The sequence below is a fragment of the Alnus glutinosa genome, chromosome 2 (genome assembly GCF_958979055.1).
Source record: "Alnus glutinosa chromosome 2, dhAlnGlut1.1, whole genome shotgun sequence".
In the NCBI taxonomy this organism is placed as follows: domain Eukaryota; kingdom Viridiplantae; phylum Streptophyta; class Magnoliopsida; order Fagales; family Betulaceae; genus Alnus; species Alnus glutinosa.
In genome coordinates, this window is record NC_084887.1 from 3,563,550 (window position 1) to 3,583,514 (window position 19,965).

A 19,965-nucleotide genomic window follows, 5' to 3' on the forward strand; every position below is an offset into this window, starting at 1 on the left:
TCCTCATCAACCTTATTGGGTTAAAAAAAAAAAAAAAAAAAAAGCCTTATTTGGAACATCTGAATAGACAATTTGATTGAATCTGATCCACTACACAATATTTTCCTGCATAACGAATGCACAGGATTTCAAAGTTTTCTAGTAGATCTGCATCAATTTCGAAAACAGACATGGGATTCCATCTTTGAGCCGATCAGACAAAAAGATTCTTTTTAATGCTAGAAACCACACTTACCACACTATCAATCAGCTTTCGTTAAAAAAATAAAAAAAAAAAAAAACAATAAATTATTAGGTTAATGCACACAGCCATATCAACGGAGTGGGATAGTGAGTGAAGTAAAAATGTGATTTTTAATATAAATAATATTATTTAGTAGACTATTATACGAATATTTTATAGTTGAGATAACGTGACTAAAAATCAGCTTTTATTAGCAAAAGGATTTTTTAAAAAATCAAAAATCAAAAGCTGATTTTTTCTATCACATTATCCTAATCATATTACAATCTACCAAATAGCATTTCTCTTCTAGCATTACCCGTACCCGAACAATAATGCAGCAGGCCAAAGGAATGACACAAGCTATTCTCTAATGTAGGGGCAATGTTTATCGACCAAAATAAGGTGAGTACTTCCATTTCAAACAAGTGTACCTTCTCTCTCACTCTCTCTCCCTCTCCTCTCGATTAAGTCGGTCACAAAGCTTCAATATCACGGAAACTAGTAGACCATGCCTCTCACCAATGTGAGGAGTGCTTCCCTAACAAAATGCCCCCATCTATAAGATGCGTCCCAAAGCTGTACGTACAGACTAAATTTGCTGCTCCACCTACCGGCGGTGGGTGGGGGAGCGGGGCCTGCCAGCAAAAATCACAACTGCAAAGGAGAACTTAAACTGAGATTATGATTGCAAGATATTCTCAGCCAAAGGGAAGATGAGAACTTACCAGTCTTTTGAAAGCATCATAAAACTACTAGAGTGACAACAACTGAGACTTGTGATCAATACCACTGAAGATGAAAGTTCCCGACATGGGTACAAATTGTCTTGTTATCAGCTGTAGTGAAAACAGAGAGACTTGTCATCGCAGAAAAGTAAAAAGAGCTTTGAATACTTTTCATTCAACCAACTTTGGACCTTGTTGATATAGGCAAATAGGGCCTTGATAAGATAAGGCAAGAGAAATACCTTGATCACTTCTTGTGAAGCAATTCCTCCAATGAAGGCAGCAACCGCATGGAGCTCCGAAGCACCAAATCGACACATCTCATTGATAAGATCCTCTGTCAGAGTTAAGCCATTGCAACCTAAGTCGCTAAGGAGGCCAACGGCTGTAGTCTTCAATCGCGAAATGTCCTCATCCATCCCTCTGCAACATTCACAACAGAGTCAGCATGGAAAGGTAGGGCTAAAAGATACAATAAGAAGATTCTTCAGAAATATTTTATTAGCATATCAGGTGTTACCCATCAAATTGCCCAGGAAAACTGTTGTAATTAGCAGCAAACCGATCGACAGCACGAAGCAAAATATAGAACCCAACAGCTGCACTGCTTGCACATATAACAAGAAAATGTAAGGCTCTAAGGAAGGGAATCTCTTTCATTCTGTAACTTTTTCCTTCTGTTTTGGGTGTACTCGTAGTTCAGGTATATGTATTTCCATTTTGTTTTACCTCGGAAAAACTAGTACCAAAAAGAAAATATACAAGCTACTTATTAGGGTGTAAAACTAAAGTCGTTAAGAAAATGGTAAATATATACTTTCTTAAGAATTGAACACTAAATTATTATCTGAAAGGATTAAAAAAATAAATTTATGACACCTGTAATCTTCATCTGTCAGATACTTCTGTAACTCTGGTAAGATTGGAGAATTAAACTCATCCTTAATGGAGCGATACCTGCAAACCTACAAAGTGGGAATCAATATCTTATTGAAGGCCACCGAGGCAAAAATAATAATCAAACACAAATAGTGCTTTTCCCATGAGAAATATATAGCAGGGAGGCCTTAATTAGTTGAGAGGAATAGTTTGGGAGAGACATTGTCATCTAATGAGGATAACAGTATGAAGTTAAAGAAGTACTAGAGTTGTACCCATATTTATAATTGACAACCCTTTGTCATACCAATGAGGGGATATATATATATATATATATATATAAAGTACAAACAGGGAAAAAAAAAAAAAGGCCTTTAACTCTAGACTTACTTTGAGTTTTCTTGCATTTCTACAGAAGCCTTTTAGGCTTGTCTTTGAGATGCCATTTGGATCTTTACCAATTTTCTTCAGAATATTTCTAACTCGTTGCTCAACAACAAGAATATCAGCCTCCGCCTTTGCTTGGTAAATATTCTGCAGATTTACGTAAAGCCTACAAGAGAGTTGATAAAGATCTCATCTCAAAAAAAATGTTTCTTGTTTATATTTAATTCTAATGCCAAAAAAAGAAAAGTTGGCATTATATTATATTCTGGAGAGATTTAGCCACTGACTCAGTTGAAGATGTCATATCAGGTATTGATCCCTCAAGGGGTGCCTCGCCACCACCTTCATTTGCTATGAATTCCTGAAAAGTGAGGAAACACAGTTATATAACTTGAATTGATGCACATCATCAAGCCAAAAATGAATATCACATGTTAAGTTTCCAGAAATGGTACGCATATTTATGACAGGATGAATTTAAACCCTATCCAGATTTACCAAGAAAGTTTTAATAGTTGATATGTTCAAACAACATTGTGATTTTGATGGTGATAGCTGGAAGATTCTGTACATTCAAATCCTATAGATGACTGCGGCAATATTCCCAGGGCCTCGAGAGAAACTTTAACAAATATTTCTTGCTGACCCATCTTATGGAAACAATCTAAGTATAAGAACAAAATCTCCACATTTTTCCAGGCACTTGAAACAACAGAACCAGCATGCACAAAGTTTTTCTGTACCATTTTGGAAAGTTTGAAAATAAATATTTTAAAAAAAAAACTATAATGCTTTCCAGTTCATCATACGTGAAACATAGGTTTAATTCTATCAAAGTACATTTGAAAGGAAAAAGGATGCAAGAAAAAGTAGCACAAAAGCCAATAAAGCAGCCAATATATTCTAACACAACTATATATACGTGTGGTATGTTGCATATGTACCAAGGTATGTATTATACGTGTGTGTACAAAAAGAGTAATAAGGAGCAACTGACAAGTATATGACCGGAAGGGAACATGATCCTCTCCATTTTAGGTGAGATGAAGAGGAACAATTTCATGGTCCATACTAGATTTAACAGCATTTAACAGTATATATGTTTCCTATGTTGACATGTCATTTAAAAATTTTAAATGATGTAACACTATGTACACCGTTAGATGCTCTAAAATTTAATCTGAACCATGAAATGGTTCATCTATTTCACTTGAAATGGAGAGGATCCTATTCCGGAAGGAAGGAGGCTAAAGCTTTACATTATACAAGAGAGAAAAAAACTATATTTAACTCATTCCAAAGGGATCACAACAAAACCTGCTCCTTGGAATCTGATGCTTGCATGATCAATGATCAACAAAGCTGCATAAGAGTTGGCAATAACCATGGAAGCCCAAATTTGGCCAACCATTCAGCTAACGTTACTACAGATAATGTAACAGAAGGTAATTGACTCCAAAGCAGACTTGGTTATAAAAACCAACAAAAGAATTTGTTAGATTAATTTTCTGAAAAATCAGTATTCACCCCCAAGACTTGGCTTGGACAATTTTTGACTCTTCAGGGTGCTACCAAGAGCTTGTCACTCAACTCGGGAACTAATTAAAAAAAAAATCCTATATTTGCAGAAACAGAGATACTGTCTAAGCAATAAGAATTCGAATTTGTTGAATATGATGTCAGTTATACTAGATTCGAGAAAAGCAAACTAATAACTCAAGTCACAAACGCCACTTGGAGTCGCAAACCTTCAAAGCAGCCACCATCACCCAAAAATCTGATGAATTAGAATCAACTTCAGCACTGCTATCATTAAGTATCTGTTGCAAATCTGGGCCTGAGATGCACAGAATTGAGGAAAATTAAACGCTTATTTACATGAAACCAGTACAGAAATCTTAACTTTCAGGTAGAAAACAAACAGTTCTTGATGACAAAATCAGAAAAGGCATATTGCAGATCCACATTAAAACTTCATAAGAACTCTAAGGATACGTTTGGTACACAAAATGACAATTCCATTAGAAAAAAATGCCTTATTAAGAATGGAAGAAGTTAGAATAAAATAGCCTTGGTGTTAAAGAATACATATACTCTTAACACTTGGAATAGTCATTCCCATGGCCAATGAGGGAATGACTATTCCTCAATTTAAGGAATAGTCATTTACTCATGGACCATAGGAATGGCTATTCCATTTTACTTTCTTCCATTTCTAATAGAAACTATTCCATTTTTCTAATGGAATAGCCATTATGCATACCAAACATACCCTAAGTGTTTACAACCCCTCAAGGATACCCCCTATATTTGAACTGTTACAACAGTTGGATCTTTATCCTGTTAGATATAAATGTCTAGGAACCGTGTTGAATTAATTCCATCAGGCATATTGAGGGCAGGTGACCCAAGTCCATTCCCATCTCAATTGTATTAAGATGGCTATTTAATCCATTCTTAATTAACTTCAACATGCAGTTCATTTTCTTCATCACAATATCCTAAAAAGGCAGAACACATGATTGCGAAAATTATATACTTAGTTACTTACCAATTCCTCGACGAGCAAAGACCTTGAAGGAGGCCTCAATAGCTTCTTTATAGTTATCTTCATCCATTGCAATCATCCTGGCTTTAAGAAGGTCCTAAATGTTTGAGACACAACTAAATCACTTTTCTCTGAAAAGCAATTTAAGAAAATAATTAACGAAATAAAGAAGCCAACATAAAAACAATGAACCAAACATGTATACCTTGAACTCTTTTTTCTCTTCCCTGGTTGACGGAAGGCTACCACCATGACTTTTGGTCCACTGCTCTGCCACCTTGACAAGAATGACTACATATGGTGTGTGCTTGTGGACCACAACATCTTGCGCATCTAAATCAATGCTTTCTGCAAACCTATCATCCATAAATAGACGATCACAATCATTTAATCCATACATAGACGACCACAATCATTTATATGGAATACAAGGTGGATGTTCTTAGGGTCAAAGTTATAGGCTGAGAAGTGTGCCAAACCAAATACCAAAATATATTTAGACAACCTGCACAAAATCAACCAAAGAAAATAAATATAAAAATAAATTTTGTACCTCTTGAGCTCGGGCCATGGGTTATTTAACCGGAGGTCATCCAGAAAATGATCAGGCTTTGACTCAACCACGGTATGTTCCTACCACAAATTAGAAAAAATGGATATGTACTACATTGGTAGAAGTTGTCCAACAAATTTTGACCGAACAACCACAGTCCCTACCTTAAAAGAATTCTATGCAAATTTCCACAGTTCTTTTTTTTTTTTAACAGGTTATCAGCCAAAGGAATGTCTGTGACTAATCAAACTAACAGAATTTAATCTAGGACAGAGCTTTAGAGAAACCCCATTGGTCATCCTTCGTGTGTCCAAGTTTTCCCTTTGGGAGGAACCATAATGATGTTAAAGCATATTACCTTCAAACTGATTCGAACAAACCCAGTAAGGCCATAGGAGCGAGCAAAGACCAACATCACATTTGCCTCCCTACAGATTCTATCAAGCTTCACCATTGAGTCTTCCCCCAGCTGAAAGTGAAATAGAAAAACCCCGTCATATTTACTGCACTTAATTAGAATAAACAGAAAAATCGGAATGCCGTTGAATTATCCATGTCACATTGAGGTTGTAAGTACAAGCCACCTTGACACTCATCTTTTTCTTTTGTGCACATAAAAAAGTTTATCTACACCCTTATGATAAACAGCAAAGAATGCATTCTTGGCAACACACAGATTGCAAAAAGAACCATAAGACACAAAGCAATGCATTCAAGTAGACTACTTTCAAGGTCGAAAAGTACATAAACATCAGCTTCAATACCTGAGTAGCCACTACCAATGTAAACTGAGAAAAAAACGAGGGGTTCATCTCAATCAACGCCTCCGGATATTCTTCTATAAACTTGGCCTTAACAGCATCATTCAGCTCCTGAAGAAACGAACACACACATTTCGCCTTCGATTGCCCAACACTTGATTCATCCACTACCAAAACATCACAACCAAATAACAAGAAAACACAATTAACTCAAAAAGGCAACTAAGAAACTCTAATCTAGATCCTCTAGAGTTCAGATTTTGAAATTTTCTTAATTTTTATTTATATCAAATCACTACTTATTGCAAAAGTTCAAACTCAATAGAAAATATTGAATTTAATCATTTAATTAATACTTTAACATTCCCCTCACTTGAAGCTCAAACTTTACAAACTCTCCCTCAATAATAAAGACCCAACACGTAAAATATTTAACTGAAATACGAGGTAAACTATGAAGTCAAGTTCGAACTCACACCTCTCCTCAAGCTAAATTACCACTTATCCAAAAGTTTAAGCTAGATAAAAAAATAAATTAATTTAATTAATATTTTAATACTCTAATTTTGTTGAACATCACATATGATAAATGCCGAGTTCTACGTTGTCTTATCCAACAAACTTGGCAAAGCACACACGGAGAAACATAGAAACATACCCATAAAGTTATTTCCAAGGTCGCCAACCTCAACCTTGGACCCATCAATCACAGTGATGCTTCCAACCCCACCAAGAACAAGGTTCTTCAGAGTCTCGGAACCAGTAGGACCGCAATTGAGCAAACATATGCTGGCTTTCTCAAGGGCTGCTTGTCCCTGTTCACCCCAGATCCTACAATTTTCTCTTCATTTTAACCAATCCAGCTCCTCGCAGTAGCAAAGAAAAAAAAGAATGCAATTTTCTCTATCTATATATCTAAGAAAAATCGTTCTTGTTTATTTTTTTCCGAATCCTTTAACCATAGGAAACAAAAAAGGTATTAAGCAAAAATCAAATTTAAGTAAAATACTTTTTTCTCGGGAAAATAATTAACAGAACTGAGAGAGAGAGAGAGAGAGAGAGAGAGAGAGAGAGAGAGAGAGAGAGGAGTGAGTGGAGCTAAAGAGTTAGGGCAAAGTGGAAAATGGTGGAATGTGGGAGGGCAAAAGGGTGATTGGGATGAGAAGAGTGATCGGGGGGGTACCTGAGCTGACGATCGTATTTGGTTTTGGGCTCAGCCATTTCTGCTACTGCTTTGCGTTTTTGCGCTTGCTACCTACGCAGACTCGAGCGTTTTAGAGAGAGAGAGAGAGAGAGAGAGCTGGACCCTGTTTCTCCAAGGCCATACAGATACTTGATGCTGATGCGGACAAGTAAAGTAGGACGAACGGCGTCGTTTGAGGGAATTCCCATGGCTTGCCAATATTATATAAATGGGCACTTTATAGTGGTATATACCGAAATATCTACTATCTTTAATCGGTGGGATCTGAACGTTAATCTCTTACATCTTTTATTTGGTTTAGAAGTTTCAAATCATATTTGAAAAAATAGTTGATTTTAAAATGTAGTTAACCGAAATGTGATTTTTAAAAACTTAATTAAATAGAGTGCTGTTTCTAAAAGGGGAAAATCATATTCAGCCCATATATTTTCATCTGATTTGGATTTAGTCTTTTAAGTTTTCAATTTCAAAAATAAGGTCCTTAAATTTTGCTCAAGTTTCAAATTGACAATTTCTTAAATGAAACATGTGTTTAAATATATTTAATTTATATATAATCCGATTTTTTATTTGTCACATGTGTTTCATTTAACATTCTAGAGTTCATGTTAGCACTTAATACCATGTAAATGTCCATGTCAGTTTTAAAGTTAACGGTTTTCCATTTAATATTAATAAATCTAGATGATTAGGATGACGAAGAAGATAATTGTTTTTTTGTTTTTTGAAAATACGGTTTTTGTTTCTAGAGTTTGATCTTCTTCTTCTTCTTTTTTTCTATAGATGACTTGATTTTTAATGATGTGGCATTGATATTAGGTTTTGATATGGACGTTGATCTGTCAATTAAGACACATGAAATATGACAAACCATTAATTTTGAGGAAAAAAGTAACAGATGGCCTATTAAAATTTGTGCAAAACCTAAGGACTAAATATAATTTTTTCCCTTTTAGAAATGTATCCCTTACCATTTTTTTTTTTTTCCAAAAGAACTCCCAAACTCCACAAAATGTTTAAAAATGCGCATTTGACCTAAACACATTCTAAATTTGAATGATTTTTTTCTAAAAAAAAAAAACTTTTGAATCTATATTAGTTGTCCATTTCAACCGAATTAAATCCCTGTTTTAACTGTATTTTCATGCAATAAATTTTTTAAACTTTTTACATGTAAACACTCATATACACAAAGGTCTAAATAAATAAATCTATCGACATTGTTGATATATTAAGAACATAATTAATGTGAGAAGTAGATGACGAGTGACGACCTCTTTATGTGTCTCTCTCTGTGTGGACTTGATGGTGTTGGTTGCAAGTGAGACATTGAATTTGAGTCCAATGGACCACACAATCAACTTGAATGGGCTTATACTCCTGTCGACATAACTGATACAACTCAATTGCTAGTAATTTAAACAATAAATATGAGAGTTTTTATAAAATTTACTTGTCTAAACTGGTAAACATGCTGTCCAAAATCTGTTCGAACAAATAAGTCCTGTAGAGACTCACATTTACCGCCCGACAAAATTTAGGAATCTTCATCCTTTACCAAAGGGGATGGAGGAAGGAAAATAAGAAAGACAGGGGCATAATTGCAAAAATCCTTGACTTTTAGATACCATCCTCCAACAGATTTTACCCCAGCAAACAGGTTTCATCAAGTATTTGTATGATTCTTCCGCAACAGTTTTCAATAAATAGAATAAATAAAGATATTTTTCTTCAACAAGAGCTTTTGAAATGCCTAACCAAGAATGTGGCAATAATAATATTATATGCAACAACTTATGTCAATTGAACTGAAAGGGAGACCCATTAGGGCACATCATTCTTGTGGGGCATATCTTGAATAACAATGAATAAATAAATAAATAAAAACTTTGTTTGATAAGCAAAATTTTCGAGCTATTGAACATCAAGTCAGAAATGTACGTATGCCTGTTAATGTCTGTTAATAGTTGAAGAACCACTAGAGCCATGTACAGAGTCTACAGGGACATGGTCAAATTATTTTTGCTTATTCTCTTCAATATGCTTTTCCTATATTCTCAGAAACATGATTCACCTCTAGATTATTCATCAAAGCTAAAAAGAAGAGGTGTAAAATGCATGAAAAAGATATAGAAATAAAGCATGCTCAAGCAAATAATTGAACCAAATCAATTATTAGGCTATTCATGTTTATAAAGTAAATACCTAGAATAATCGAGTACATAAGCCAAGCCAGGTAGATTATTAGCCTTTTGAAAATGAGAAGGTTGGAGTGAGCTCAGAGTGAAACAAGTTTAAGTACACTGTTTAAGCATAGTTTTTGTGGATTTGGCAAATGCTTGAGTTTCCTAATTAGTCTCATCCATAACACCATGCATTGAAATTCAAGATTCCTTCCTTTACGAAAACAAATGGGCAACATTCCAAATTCACCCTACTCTTCATCATACCCCCTATATCTAGGTTACCTACCTTCTCAAAAGTTTTCTTTAGCATGTTTCTCAAAACGATACACATAACTGCAACTCTAGATAGCAAGGGAGAGAAGTGCTACAAATCCTACACACACAGTGGGTTAAACCCGAACCTCCCCCCAAATGAGAGAAGTAAAACTAAGCTACAAAACCATTGGGAACACGACATGATCCCAAAAGCACAAAGAAATCAAGTACTCATATGATGCTGCCATCCACTGTTTTAACTGAACTTCATCAACTATAAAACCATTTGATGATAAACAGAAACTAATGTATACCAAATTCCTCCAAAAAGAATACTAAACCTTGACGTAAAACTAGCTGAGCATTACTCAACAAATGGAATTTTCAATTTGAATGAAGTTTGAAACTACAGAAATGATGTATGCTGAGATTAAAACTAAAATGCAATGCAAAGCATGAAGCTAAAAAGCATATCTGATACGCTGTTAATATGGACTCTATCTTTACAAGACAAACTCCAAAGTCCTAACAGCAATCTATGAATGCAAGACCCATCAACATAATCAAGCCATGTCAAGTTTAAAAGCCTACTATATCACTACTAGCTTCCTACTTCATGTATCTAAAATAGAGTTGCCAACTGCTAAAACACACACACACAACATCAACTTCAAAATAGCTTGAGAAGTTAAAGCATGACAACAACTTGATAATATACAACTTGTGTTATGAAGTTCATCGTGTCTATTGGACAAGGGTGTCAATCTCACCTGTGGTTTCCAAGTCCAACATTGCTCACCACTATCTCAAAACCAAATGCAACAGTAGACTGAGCGCTGAAATGGTTTCGCCTCACTAAAAAACAAGATATATCTCTAGACATGAACGCAAAACTAACCTGTTAATCACAATCAGCAAAGGCCATTAATGCTTGGCACCATAAGAACTCTCTTCTTATCATACCCCAAAGAGAACTCCAGTCCCAAAGCAAACATGTCGAGATGCTTAAATCAATAAGCAGGCTGAAAATTCCGAAACAACAACACTAAACAAGCAAAAGCAAGGCCAACAAAGCATGTTTAGAAAATTATCTCGTTACGGAATAATGCATTTAACTCGATCATTAGGTAAATAGCATATTGGGAAGGTCCAAACCAAGTCAACTCAAAGTCTTCCCTTTCCAGCATTACATTGAGAACCAATTGTTTTTCGCAATCAAAGCCTCTCTATTTGCAATTATAGTAAAAATCAGTCAAAATTACTAAACTAATAAACTATCAGAATCAACATTGAGCTCATTCATAAATAACAACAATTAGCGCTTCAAGAACTCAGAATATAACCACAGTGAAATCAGGATCTGCAACAATAGATCTAAAATTGGAAATTTTTTTATGAATTTATTATTAATTTCAGTTCTATCTAAGCAATTTTTTGTGCACATTGTTCATAAAAGTGCCACGAACTACAAATAGAAACCGCTCTACAACATGAAAACTCCTCAGCAATTTCCACAGATTGGAGAACTAAAAATCGACCTATTCCATTTCAATGCGCTACAAGAATGTCATTACTGAACGCGTCCACCACCGGATCGGGCGAGTCCGGGACCGGGCTCGGGCTCAGGAACAGCACGGACTTGGCCGCCGCGAGCCTCTTCCTCTGCGGGCATCGCGGCCCGTAGATCCTCCCCGCAAAGCAGGGCACGCCGTCGATCGCGTTGACCGGAGGCTGCTGTTGACCGCCGGCGTTCGACGATGGAGATGACGGCGGGGTCGCGCGGTGGAGAGAGATCTGAAACGATGCGTAGAGCGAGTGGAAAGAGTTGACACGGTGAGTCCGGGCGCTGATTCGCGAGTCACGGATTTGGGCGAGAGCTCCGGGCTTAAGGTACCGGTGGAACGGCTCGTTCCGGTTGGGAGAGGAGGAGAAGGAGTTGGTAGAGGCTCTGAGCCTGCGGTTCATGGCGTGCAATGAGAGGGAGTTGGGTGGGACTTTAGGGTTTTCAGAGAGATAGGGTTTGTGAGGGAGTTGGGTGTTGGGGCTTTTTAACGAGGGGCGAGAGAGGCGGGAAAGAAATGGAGGGAGTGGAGGGGAGGGTGGGGTTTGAAAGAGCGAGTCAGGGCTGCGGGCGCGGGATTGTGAATAATGGCTCTTGGGCTCGTGACCTACTTTTCACAAGGATGTGACGCGTGGATGTGTGGTCCTCTTGCAGTTGAACGTGAACTAGACGAAACCAAAACCATTTGATTCACCTTTGTCTCACCCACCAAAGACCAAGCGAGTATATTTGTCATATTATATTATGAAAGGAAAAAAAAAAATTATATATATGTTATTTAGTAGACTGTAAATTAGTACATGACTGTTTGTCATACAATTTGATGATTTGATAGTAAAAATTAGTTATTGGATCTGCAGTTATAAAAAAAAATTAAAAATTAATTTTTACTGCTACGTTATCATAATTATATGACAATCAAATAGTAATATGTTCAATATCATTATTGTATGAAAAAAGTAATGCGTATACTATATCTTCATTTTACCTCAATTTCACTTGACTAATTTGACCGTACCTATCAGCCCTTGAAATTATCTTCTTTTTTTTTTGTTAACAATTAATCTAGTTGAATGAAGGTGTAGTATGTATTATTAATCTTATTAAAAAGTTATCGATTTTTATTCATCCAACAACCAAAAAAAAAAAGTTGTGGATTTTTACAAATATTTCTCTAGTAATTTAGGACTATTTTTATTTATTTGTATTTTTGTTTTTATGTCTTTTGATTATGGCTAAACATGCAGTTGTGGTTAGCGGTTATTGGTCAAAACCAAAAATCATAACCGCCTAGCGATTAGCGGGCAGTTAGCGGTTACTTAATAACCACTTTTTTAAAAAAATAAAAAATTAACTCGCTAGGGCGAAAAGAAAGAACATGAGAAGGCTGTAAATGAGCTTCTGAAAGTACTAGAAAATAAGCTGAAGGAAAAGATCGAGGTTCTTTAGATGAGAGAATATTAAATGATGAATTTATCTGATGCGATGAGAATCGATAAAAAGAATGGCAAAAATATATTTATTTCAGATGTTGAAAGATTCATTCAAAAAAAACATATACCTTAGGGAATAGGGAACCTCTTTAGCAAGTAGAATTCCTCTACAAATAAGGACGACGAGAACATCATGAAGTTGCAATCCTCGCATATGACTTCTGTAATGGTTAAAGGTGCATATCATAAGGAATGAAGAAGATGACCATTGCATAGCATAGGGAAGGAAGGGCATGTAGGAAGCTATAGGAAGGATGACAATGTGTGGTAGCAATCTAGCAGATAAGTCATGAGAGGAGTAGTGCGAGACAGCTGTGGTCAATGATAGGGTTGGCAATTCGGGTCGGCGGGTCGGGTTCGTGTCGACCCGACTGACCCGATTACACAATCGGGTCTGACACGAACCCGACCCGATTATTAATCGGGTTGAAAATCTAAAACACGACCCGCCTGCAAAACGTGTTACCCGAACACGACCCGGGTAACACGTTTACCTTCAACCAAACCGGCAAACTCCAATTGTTCAAAGAAGACTGAGATTCTGGGAAGTAGAGAACCCAATCAACCCATTGTTTATCAAAACAAAACCAATACAAGCCCTAACAATAACAGATCTAATGGGAAATTTCGAAATTCACCTAAATCGGCACGATTAAGCTCTGAAAACATGTTGATTCCGGATTCGTGAGGCTGTGAGGGCCGAGGCTATGTGAACTGTGAAGGTTGATTCGCGAAGGAGGCTTGAAAGTGAGAACAGAAAACTAAAAAGAAATGAGATGCGAGTCGTGTGTCAAGCTCTTCCGGTCGTGAATCAGACGTGGGTCTTCTTCCGTTCTCCTCCCTTGCCGGCTCCGGTTTTGAATCAGACAGAAGCTCTTCCGGCGGTCGTGGGTCTATCATCTTTTGAGGGCGAGCCAAACTTCTCCGACGGTCGTGGGTCTGAGAGGGGGGAGGGAAAAGTTTGGCGCAGAGAGAGGGGGAAAAGGCCGGTCCGGCCGGATGATTGGCGAACTTGGCGGTAGGGCGTGCGGCCAGCGGGGGGCTCCTGGTCTGGTTCACACTTCACAGAATCAGACTATCATACAATTCAGACTCAGTGAATCACAAATGGAAATGGGCATTTGCCGCATTTCGTAGCTTTCGTTTCAAGTGATTTTTTATTTTTTTTTTTATTTTTTTTTTTTTAAAAAAACGAGGTCATAATCAGGTTGACCCAATTATGACCTGAACCCGATTATATAAAACCCAACCCCTATTTTTCCGTGTCGGGTTCGCGGGTCGTGTCAAAAATTGCCAACCCTAGTCAACGAGCAGTCCAGGCATGTGTGGGAAATGAGATTACAGCTAGCTCCAGCTGTAAGAGCTTAAAGATACGAATGGGCTATTCGTTTTGTTAATTAACATTGTGTCGTTTTATGTAAAAATATATAATATATATATATAATCGCCCCAGTAGGGCGATTTGCGGTTAGCGATTAGCAGTTTTAATGGTTTTGCGGTTGTACAGTTAGTGGTTATAGGCGGTTAGCAGACGGTTATTAGAGGGCGGTTATTTCACCCCTACTTTTGATTTCCTTTATTAGCCTAATGACGGGAGAAGCTACTCCTGTTTGGCAGGAATTTCCTCCAAGTTGCTAGTTTATAAAATTTGTCATGTGACTCTTAGCATGTGAAAAACATATTATTTTTTAATTAGCACGTGAGAATTACATATTTTTTTAACAGTTCTATTAAAAAATCATGTGCTTCTCGCATGCTTATAGAACTCATGACAGTTTTATAGACAGAATTGAAAATTTTTTCTTCAACCAAATCAAGAGGAAACTTACGTTTTTTGCTACTCTACTTGCTATCAACAATATCTTAGAACATAAGATTAACAACATAATTATTAAAGCTCAAATAACATATGGCAATTTTATAAACTGAGTTGAAAATTCCTTCAACCCATTTAAAATGAAACTTATGTCCATTGTTGCACTACTTGCTATCAACGCTACCTTGAAATAGAAGATTAACAACGTAATTCTTGAAGGGACTCCTTAGCTGTGATTATTGGATTGAAATTTAGCCAATCAGTAGAATCCATTAGAAATAGAAAAGAGTATTTTTATTTTTTTTTTCTGTATAGCTAAAGTAGTTAGATAGCTTTAGTTAATCTGTTACTATGTTTGTTGAGTTGTAACTGATTTAGTTTCTTTAGTTAGCTTTCATTCGTTCGTATATATATATGTAAGCTGGCCTTTTTTGTACTTACTTTACTCATTCCAATAATAATATCAGTTTTTTCCCTCAATACTATGTGAAACTTGGTATGGTATCAAAGCCTATGACCATGGCGACTGAAATCCCTAGTTATTCTCAATTTCCTTCTTCGGAAATTCCTCACACTGAAATCCCTTCCGCAAATCCTAAAAATCATTCAACTGGCACCACTCCGCCACTCGAATTCACCATTAATCCTTCTTTTTTCAACAATCCTGCAAGTCCGTTTTTCTTGCTGCACGGTGAGAGTCCGGGCGCAATTCTTGTTTCTCAGCCATTAACCAGTGAGAATTACAACACCTAGAGCCGTTCGATGCTTATGGCTCTCACTGCCAATAATAAATTGGCGCTTGTTGATGGATCCCTTCCTCAACCTTCAATCGAGATTGGAGCACCATGCTTGGGTGCACTACAACAATATGATCTTGGCCTGAATTCTCAACTCCGTTTCCAAAGAAATCGCCGCTAGCGTGATTTGCATCAATATATGTCAAGAGATGCGGCTCGACCCGAAGGAAAGATTTTCTCAGAATAATGGTCCTCTAGTTTTTCAGCTTCATAAATCAATTTCAGCCCTTGCACAGCAAAATTGCTCTGTAAGTTCTTATTTTACTCAGCTTAAATCACTCTAGGACGAGCTTTATAACTATCGGTCGATTCCTCAATGTTCATGTGGAGGAATGAAGGTTGTAGCTGAACACTACCATTAGGAATACGTATACTAGTTTCTTATGGGACTCAACAATTCTTTTGCAGCTATTCGTGGACAAATCCTTCTCATGTAGCCGTTGCCTTCTGTCAACAAAGTCTTCTATTTAGTTATTCAATAAGAGAAGCAACAAGAAATTTCTCTCAAAACACAATCTTTCGGTCATGAGTCTGCTGCTCTCATGATAAGGTCTGATGCTTCTATGTCTCGGCCTCCTAAACAATCTTATCGCAAGGAGAAGCCTATTTGTTCTCACTGTGGTGTCCCTGGCCATACTGCTGAAAAATGTTACCGTCTTCACGGTTTTCCTCCATGCTTCAAGTTCACTAAGAACATTAAGAAACCTTTTATGCACTCTGCCAATCATGTACAAGATACTGGTGGTGATTCTTTCATTTCCACTCAGCAGAATGAAGTTTCTCAAGCTTTACCTCAGCTGACCATTACTCCATATCAATGTCAGCAACTTCTATCCCTTCTACAACATCAATCTGCTGCCTTCCATACTTCTTTATCTGCAAACATGGCAGGTAGTATTCGTGCATCTTCCCCTGCACCTTCATCCTTCGCCTCCTTTCAGGTGTCAGGTCCTATTTCTTCTATTTTCAATCTTAATCCTAGATATTCAGTATTTTTTTCAACTTCTCATCCAAAGCCTTCATTTTTTTTAATTCATATCATACACCTTGGATAATTGACACAGGGGCAACTGATCATATGATCAATTGTCCTTCATTGTTCACAACCACTACTGCTATTGTTTCTAGTTTCGTCAACTGCCTAATGGCTCAGTTGTTCCTATTACACACATAGACACAATTTTTATTTCAAAAAATCTTACATTGACTGAAGTGCTATGTGTTCCATCATTTACTTTCAATCTTATCTCTGCTAGCAAAATCATTAAATTTCTTAAAGCCTATTTAATTTTTCTTGTTGGTTTTTGCTTCATCCAAAATTTATGCCATTAGAGGACGATTAGAGTAGCTAAGGAAGATGGTGGCTTATTCTATTTGCTGCAGCATCCGCAGGTTTCTCCATCTTCACCCATATATTCTTCTGTTTGTTCTAGCTCAATAAAGACTTATATGTCTAATGTATGACACTATAGATTAGGCCATCATTCTGTTTCTAGAATACAATTTATGCATAATAATGTTTCTGACATTCCTTGTACTTCCAAGGACACTTGTTCAATATGTCATTTAGCTAGACAACATCGTTTACCTTTCTCTGTACATAATTCTACTACCTGTATGCCATTTCAGTTGGTTCACTATGATATTAGGGGGCAATGGCCACTTGGTCAATAAATGGATCACATTTTTTTCTCACTATTGTCGATGATTACACTCGTTTTACTTGGGTGAATTTGATGAAACACAAATCCCAAACTCGTTCACTTCTTCAATATTTCTTCAGTCTTGTTCATACTCAATTTAATATTCCGATTAAATGTATCCGTACTGATAATGGTTCTGAATTCAAAACGGATGAATTTTTTTTTTCTCTTCATGGCACCATTCATCAACTTAATTGTGTTGAAACTCTACAACAAAATGCAGTTGTGAAGCGGAAACATCAACACCTACTCAATGTTGCTAGAGCTTTAAAATTTCAATCTCAAGTTCCTCTTTCTTTTTGGGGTGATTGCATACTAACCACTGCTCATCTCATAAACAAAATTCCGACTCCTCTTTTATCAAACAAAACCCCTTATGACATGTTATATTTTGTTTCTCCATCTCATGATCACCTTCGAGTTTTTGGTTGCTTTGCTTACATTTCTACTATATCTAGGCACCATACTAAATTTGATCCAAGAGCCACCCCTTGTGTTTTCATTGGCTACCCATTTGGCATAAAATGATACAAGTTTTATAATCTGCATACAAAGTCTATTGTCATATCTAGAGATACTGTTTTTCATGAACATCTTTTTCCATTTGCTTTAAATCTCACTAATTCTTCTGTTGATGGTTGTTTTAACCTTTTCCTTCTTCCTTAGAATTTATTGTTTCTTTACCAGTTTCCATACCTGAGTTCGATGTTTCTTCATATCAGTTCTCTTCTTCTTTTTCATTTCCAGATCCCTCTTCCTCTTCCTCATTTTCTCCATCTTAGTCTGATGTCTCTTCAGTTCCTTCTCCTGTTCTTGACATACCCCTGTCCTTTATTATAAAATCTACTAGACCTCTAACTATGCCTCGGTATCTGCAAGACTTTCATTGTCAGTTAGCATCTTCTTTGCCGTCTCTACCATCCTCCACATCACCTAATTCAGATATTCCTTACTCCTCATCTTCTTATATTTCTTACAATAAATTGTCTCCTACTTATAAACACTTTTGTCTTTCCATTATTTCTCAAACTGAACCAAAATTTTATCACCAAGCTGTTAAATTTGATCATTGGCGTAATGCAATGTCCGCTGAGATCTCAGCTCTTGAAACTAATCATACTTGGGTTGTATGTGATCTTTCACCTAATAAACACCCTATTGGTTGTAAATGGGTGTACAAAATTAAGCATAAAGCCGATGGTAGTGTTGAAAGATATAAGGGTAGGCTAGTGGCAAAAGGGTATACTCAAAAGGAGGATTTGGATTATCATGATACTTTTTCACCTGTAGCCAAAATGCCTACCGTTCGATGTTTCTTAGCCCTAGCTGCGGCCAAGAACTGGTTTTTACATCGGCTAGATGTAAATAATGCTTTCTTGCATGGGGACCTTTTATGAAGAAGTGTATATGTCTATGCCTCCCGGTTTTGGGATTAAGGGGGAGTCCAAAGTGTGCCGGCTTACCAAATCTCTTTATGGCTTGAAGCAAGCCTCAAGACAATGGTTTTCAAAGTTTTCCTCCACCCTCATTGATCTCGGCTTTGTGCAATCTAAAGCTGACTACACACTTTTCACTCGGCTTCAAGGTTCCTCATTTGTTGCTTTGTTGGTTTATGTTGATGATGTAGCTATTGCCAGTAATGATTCTCATGTCATTACTTCATTTATTTCTTTGCTGAATGAGAGATTTAAACTCAAGGATTTAGGATCTTTAAAGTAATTTCTTGGATTAGAAATTGCAAGATCTTATGCTGGTATTTCAGTGTGTCAACGCAAGTATGCTCTTGAGGTGTTAGAAGATTCTGGTTGAATAGCTTCAAAACCAGTACAGTTTCCAATGGAGCAAAATCTTAAACTGTCCAGAGAAGAGGGTACCTTGCATTCAGATCCTACTCTTAACAGGAGGCTGATTGGTCGTTTGCTATATTTGACCATCACAAGGCATGATCTTGCCTTCTCAGTTCAAACTATTAGTCAATTCATGGATACCCCGAGACAACCTCGTCTTGATGCTGGAAATAGGGTCTTAAGGTACATTAAAAATGCTCCAGCTCAAGGTTTACTTTTTCTGGCAAAGTCTGATTTCCAGCTCAAAGTGTTTTGTGATTCTGATTGGGCAGTTTGTGTGGACACTAGAAGATCAATCACTGGTTATTGTGCTTTTCTGGGTGACTCCCTTATCTCTTGGAAGTCTAAGAAGTAGCTAACAGTGTCTTGGTCTTCTGCTGAAGCTGAGTATCGATTGATGGCCTCAGCTTCTTGTGAAATCATGTGGCTATTTTCCTTGTTTAAGGATTTTCTTATTCCTCGTACACATGCAGCTTTTCTCTATTGTGATAGTCAAGTAGCTCTAAGCATTGCTGCAAATCCAGTGTATCACGAACGTACAAAACACATAGAGATAGACTGTCATCTTGTTAGAGAGAAGATTCAACTCAATTTGATCAAGACTTTCCATGTTTCTTCTCAACACCAGCTTGCTGATCTCCTTACTAAACCCCTTGGATGTGCTGTTTTTCATCACTTATTGTCCAAGATGTCTGTTAAAGATTTTTACCATCCATCTTGAGGGGGAGTATTAGACATAGAAAATAGTATTTTTTTTTTCTGCGTAGCTAAAGTAGTTAGATAGCTTTAGTTAATCTATTACTCTGTTTGTTGAGTTGTAACTAATTTAGTTTCTTTAATTAGCTTATCTTCAAAATAAGAGGTTATATATATATTTTTTTTTCTAGTTCCACCCCTAGCTAAGAAGTTGGGTTATGTTTATTAATAAGAGGTTATGAATAATTGGATATTTATTATTAAATTGATTGTCATTAATCTAGTTGTGAATACATATAATTGATACAATTATGATAAGATATGAAAT

The 19,965-nt window shown here is 36.7% G+C and overlaps 2 protein-coding genes across 2 annotated transcripts; both read right to left on the reverse strand.

Annotated features, from left to right (window-relative positions):
• Nucleotides 1-587: 587 nt before the first annotated feature.
• On the reverse strand, nucleotides 588-7,419 carry LOC133861401 (NEDD8-activating enzyme E1 regulatory subunit AXR1-like). The gene is made up of 15 exons (XM_062297188.1): nucleotides 7,263-7,419; nucleotides 6,738-6,910; nucleotides 6,083-6,246; nucleotides 5,677-5,787; nucleotides 5,319-5,398; nucleotides 4,971-5,121; nucleotides 4,769-4,862; nucleotides 3,966-4,054; nucleotides 2,505-2,578; nucleotides 2,221-2,383; nucleotides 1,831-1,916; nucleotides 1,472-1,555; nucleotides 1,194-1,374; nucleotides 952-1,062; nucleotides 588-880 (listed from the first exon to the last, which is right to left on the reverse strand). The coding sequence occupies exons 1-14, from the start codon at nucleotides 7,298-7,300 to the stop codon at nucleotides 979-981; spliced, it is 1,572 nt and encodes a 523-aa protein (XP_062153172.1). The 5' UTR covers nucleotides 7,301-7,419; the 3' UTR covers nucleotides 588-880; nucleotides 952-978.
• A 3,685-nt stretch (nucleotides 7,420-11,104) lies between these two features.
• LOC133861659 (uncharacterized) lies at nucleotides 11,105-11,783 on the reverse strand. The gene has a single exon (XM_062297448.1). The coding sequence runs from the start codon at nucleotides 11,687-11,689 to the stop codon at nucleotides 11,273-11,275; it is 417 nt and encodes a 138-aa protein (XP_062153432.1). The 5' UTR covers nucleotides 11,690-11,783; the 3' UTR covers nucleotides 11,105-11,272.
• Nucleotides 11,784-19,965: the final 8,182 nt, after the last annotated feature.

Excerpts from the sequence above, each read along its gene's own strand:
- LOC133861659 (XM_062297448.1), bottom strand. The coding sequence starts at position 11,689 with ATGAACCGCAGGCTCAGAGCCTCTACCAACTCCTTCTCCTCCTCTCCC.
- LOC133861401 (XM_062297188.1), bottom strand. The coding sequence starts at position 7,300 with ATGGCTGAGCCCAAAACCAAATACGATCGTCAGCTCAG. Across the intron at positions 6,911-7,262 it reads AAATACGATCGTCAGCTCAG|GATCTGGGGTGAACAGGGAC; the intron begins GTACCCCCCCGA and ends AGAAAATTGTAG. Across the intron at positions 4,863-4,970 it reads AAGAGAAAAAAGAGTTCAAG|GACCTTCTTAAAGCCAGGAT; the intron begins GTATACATGTTT and ends TCAAACATTTAG.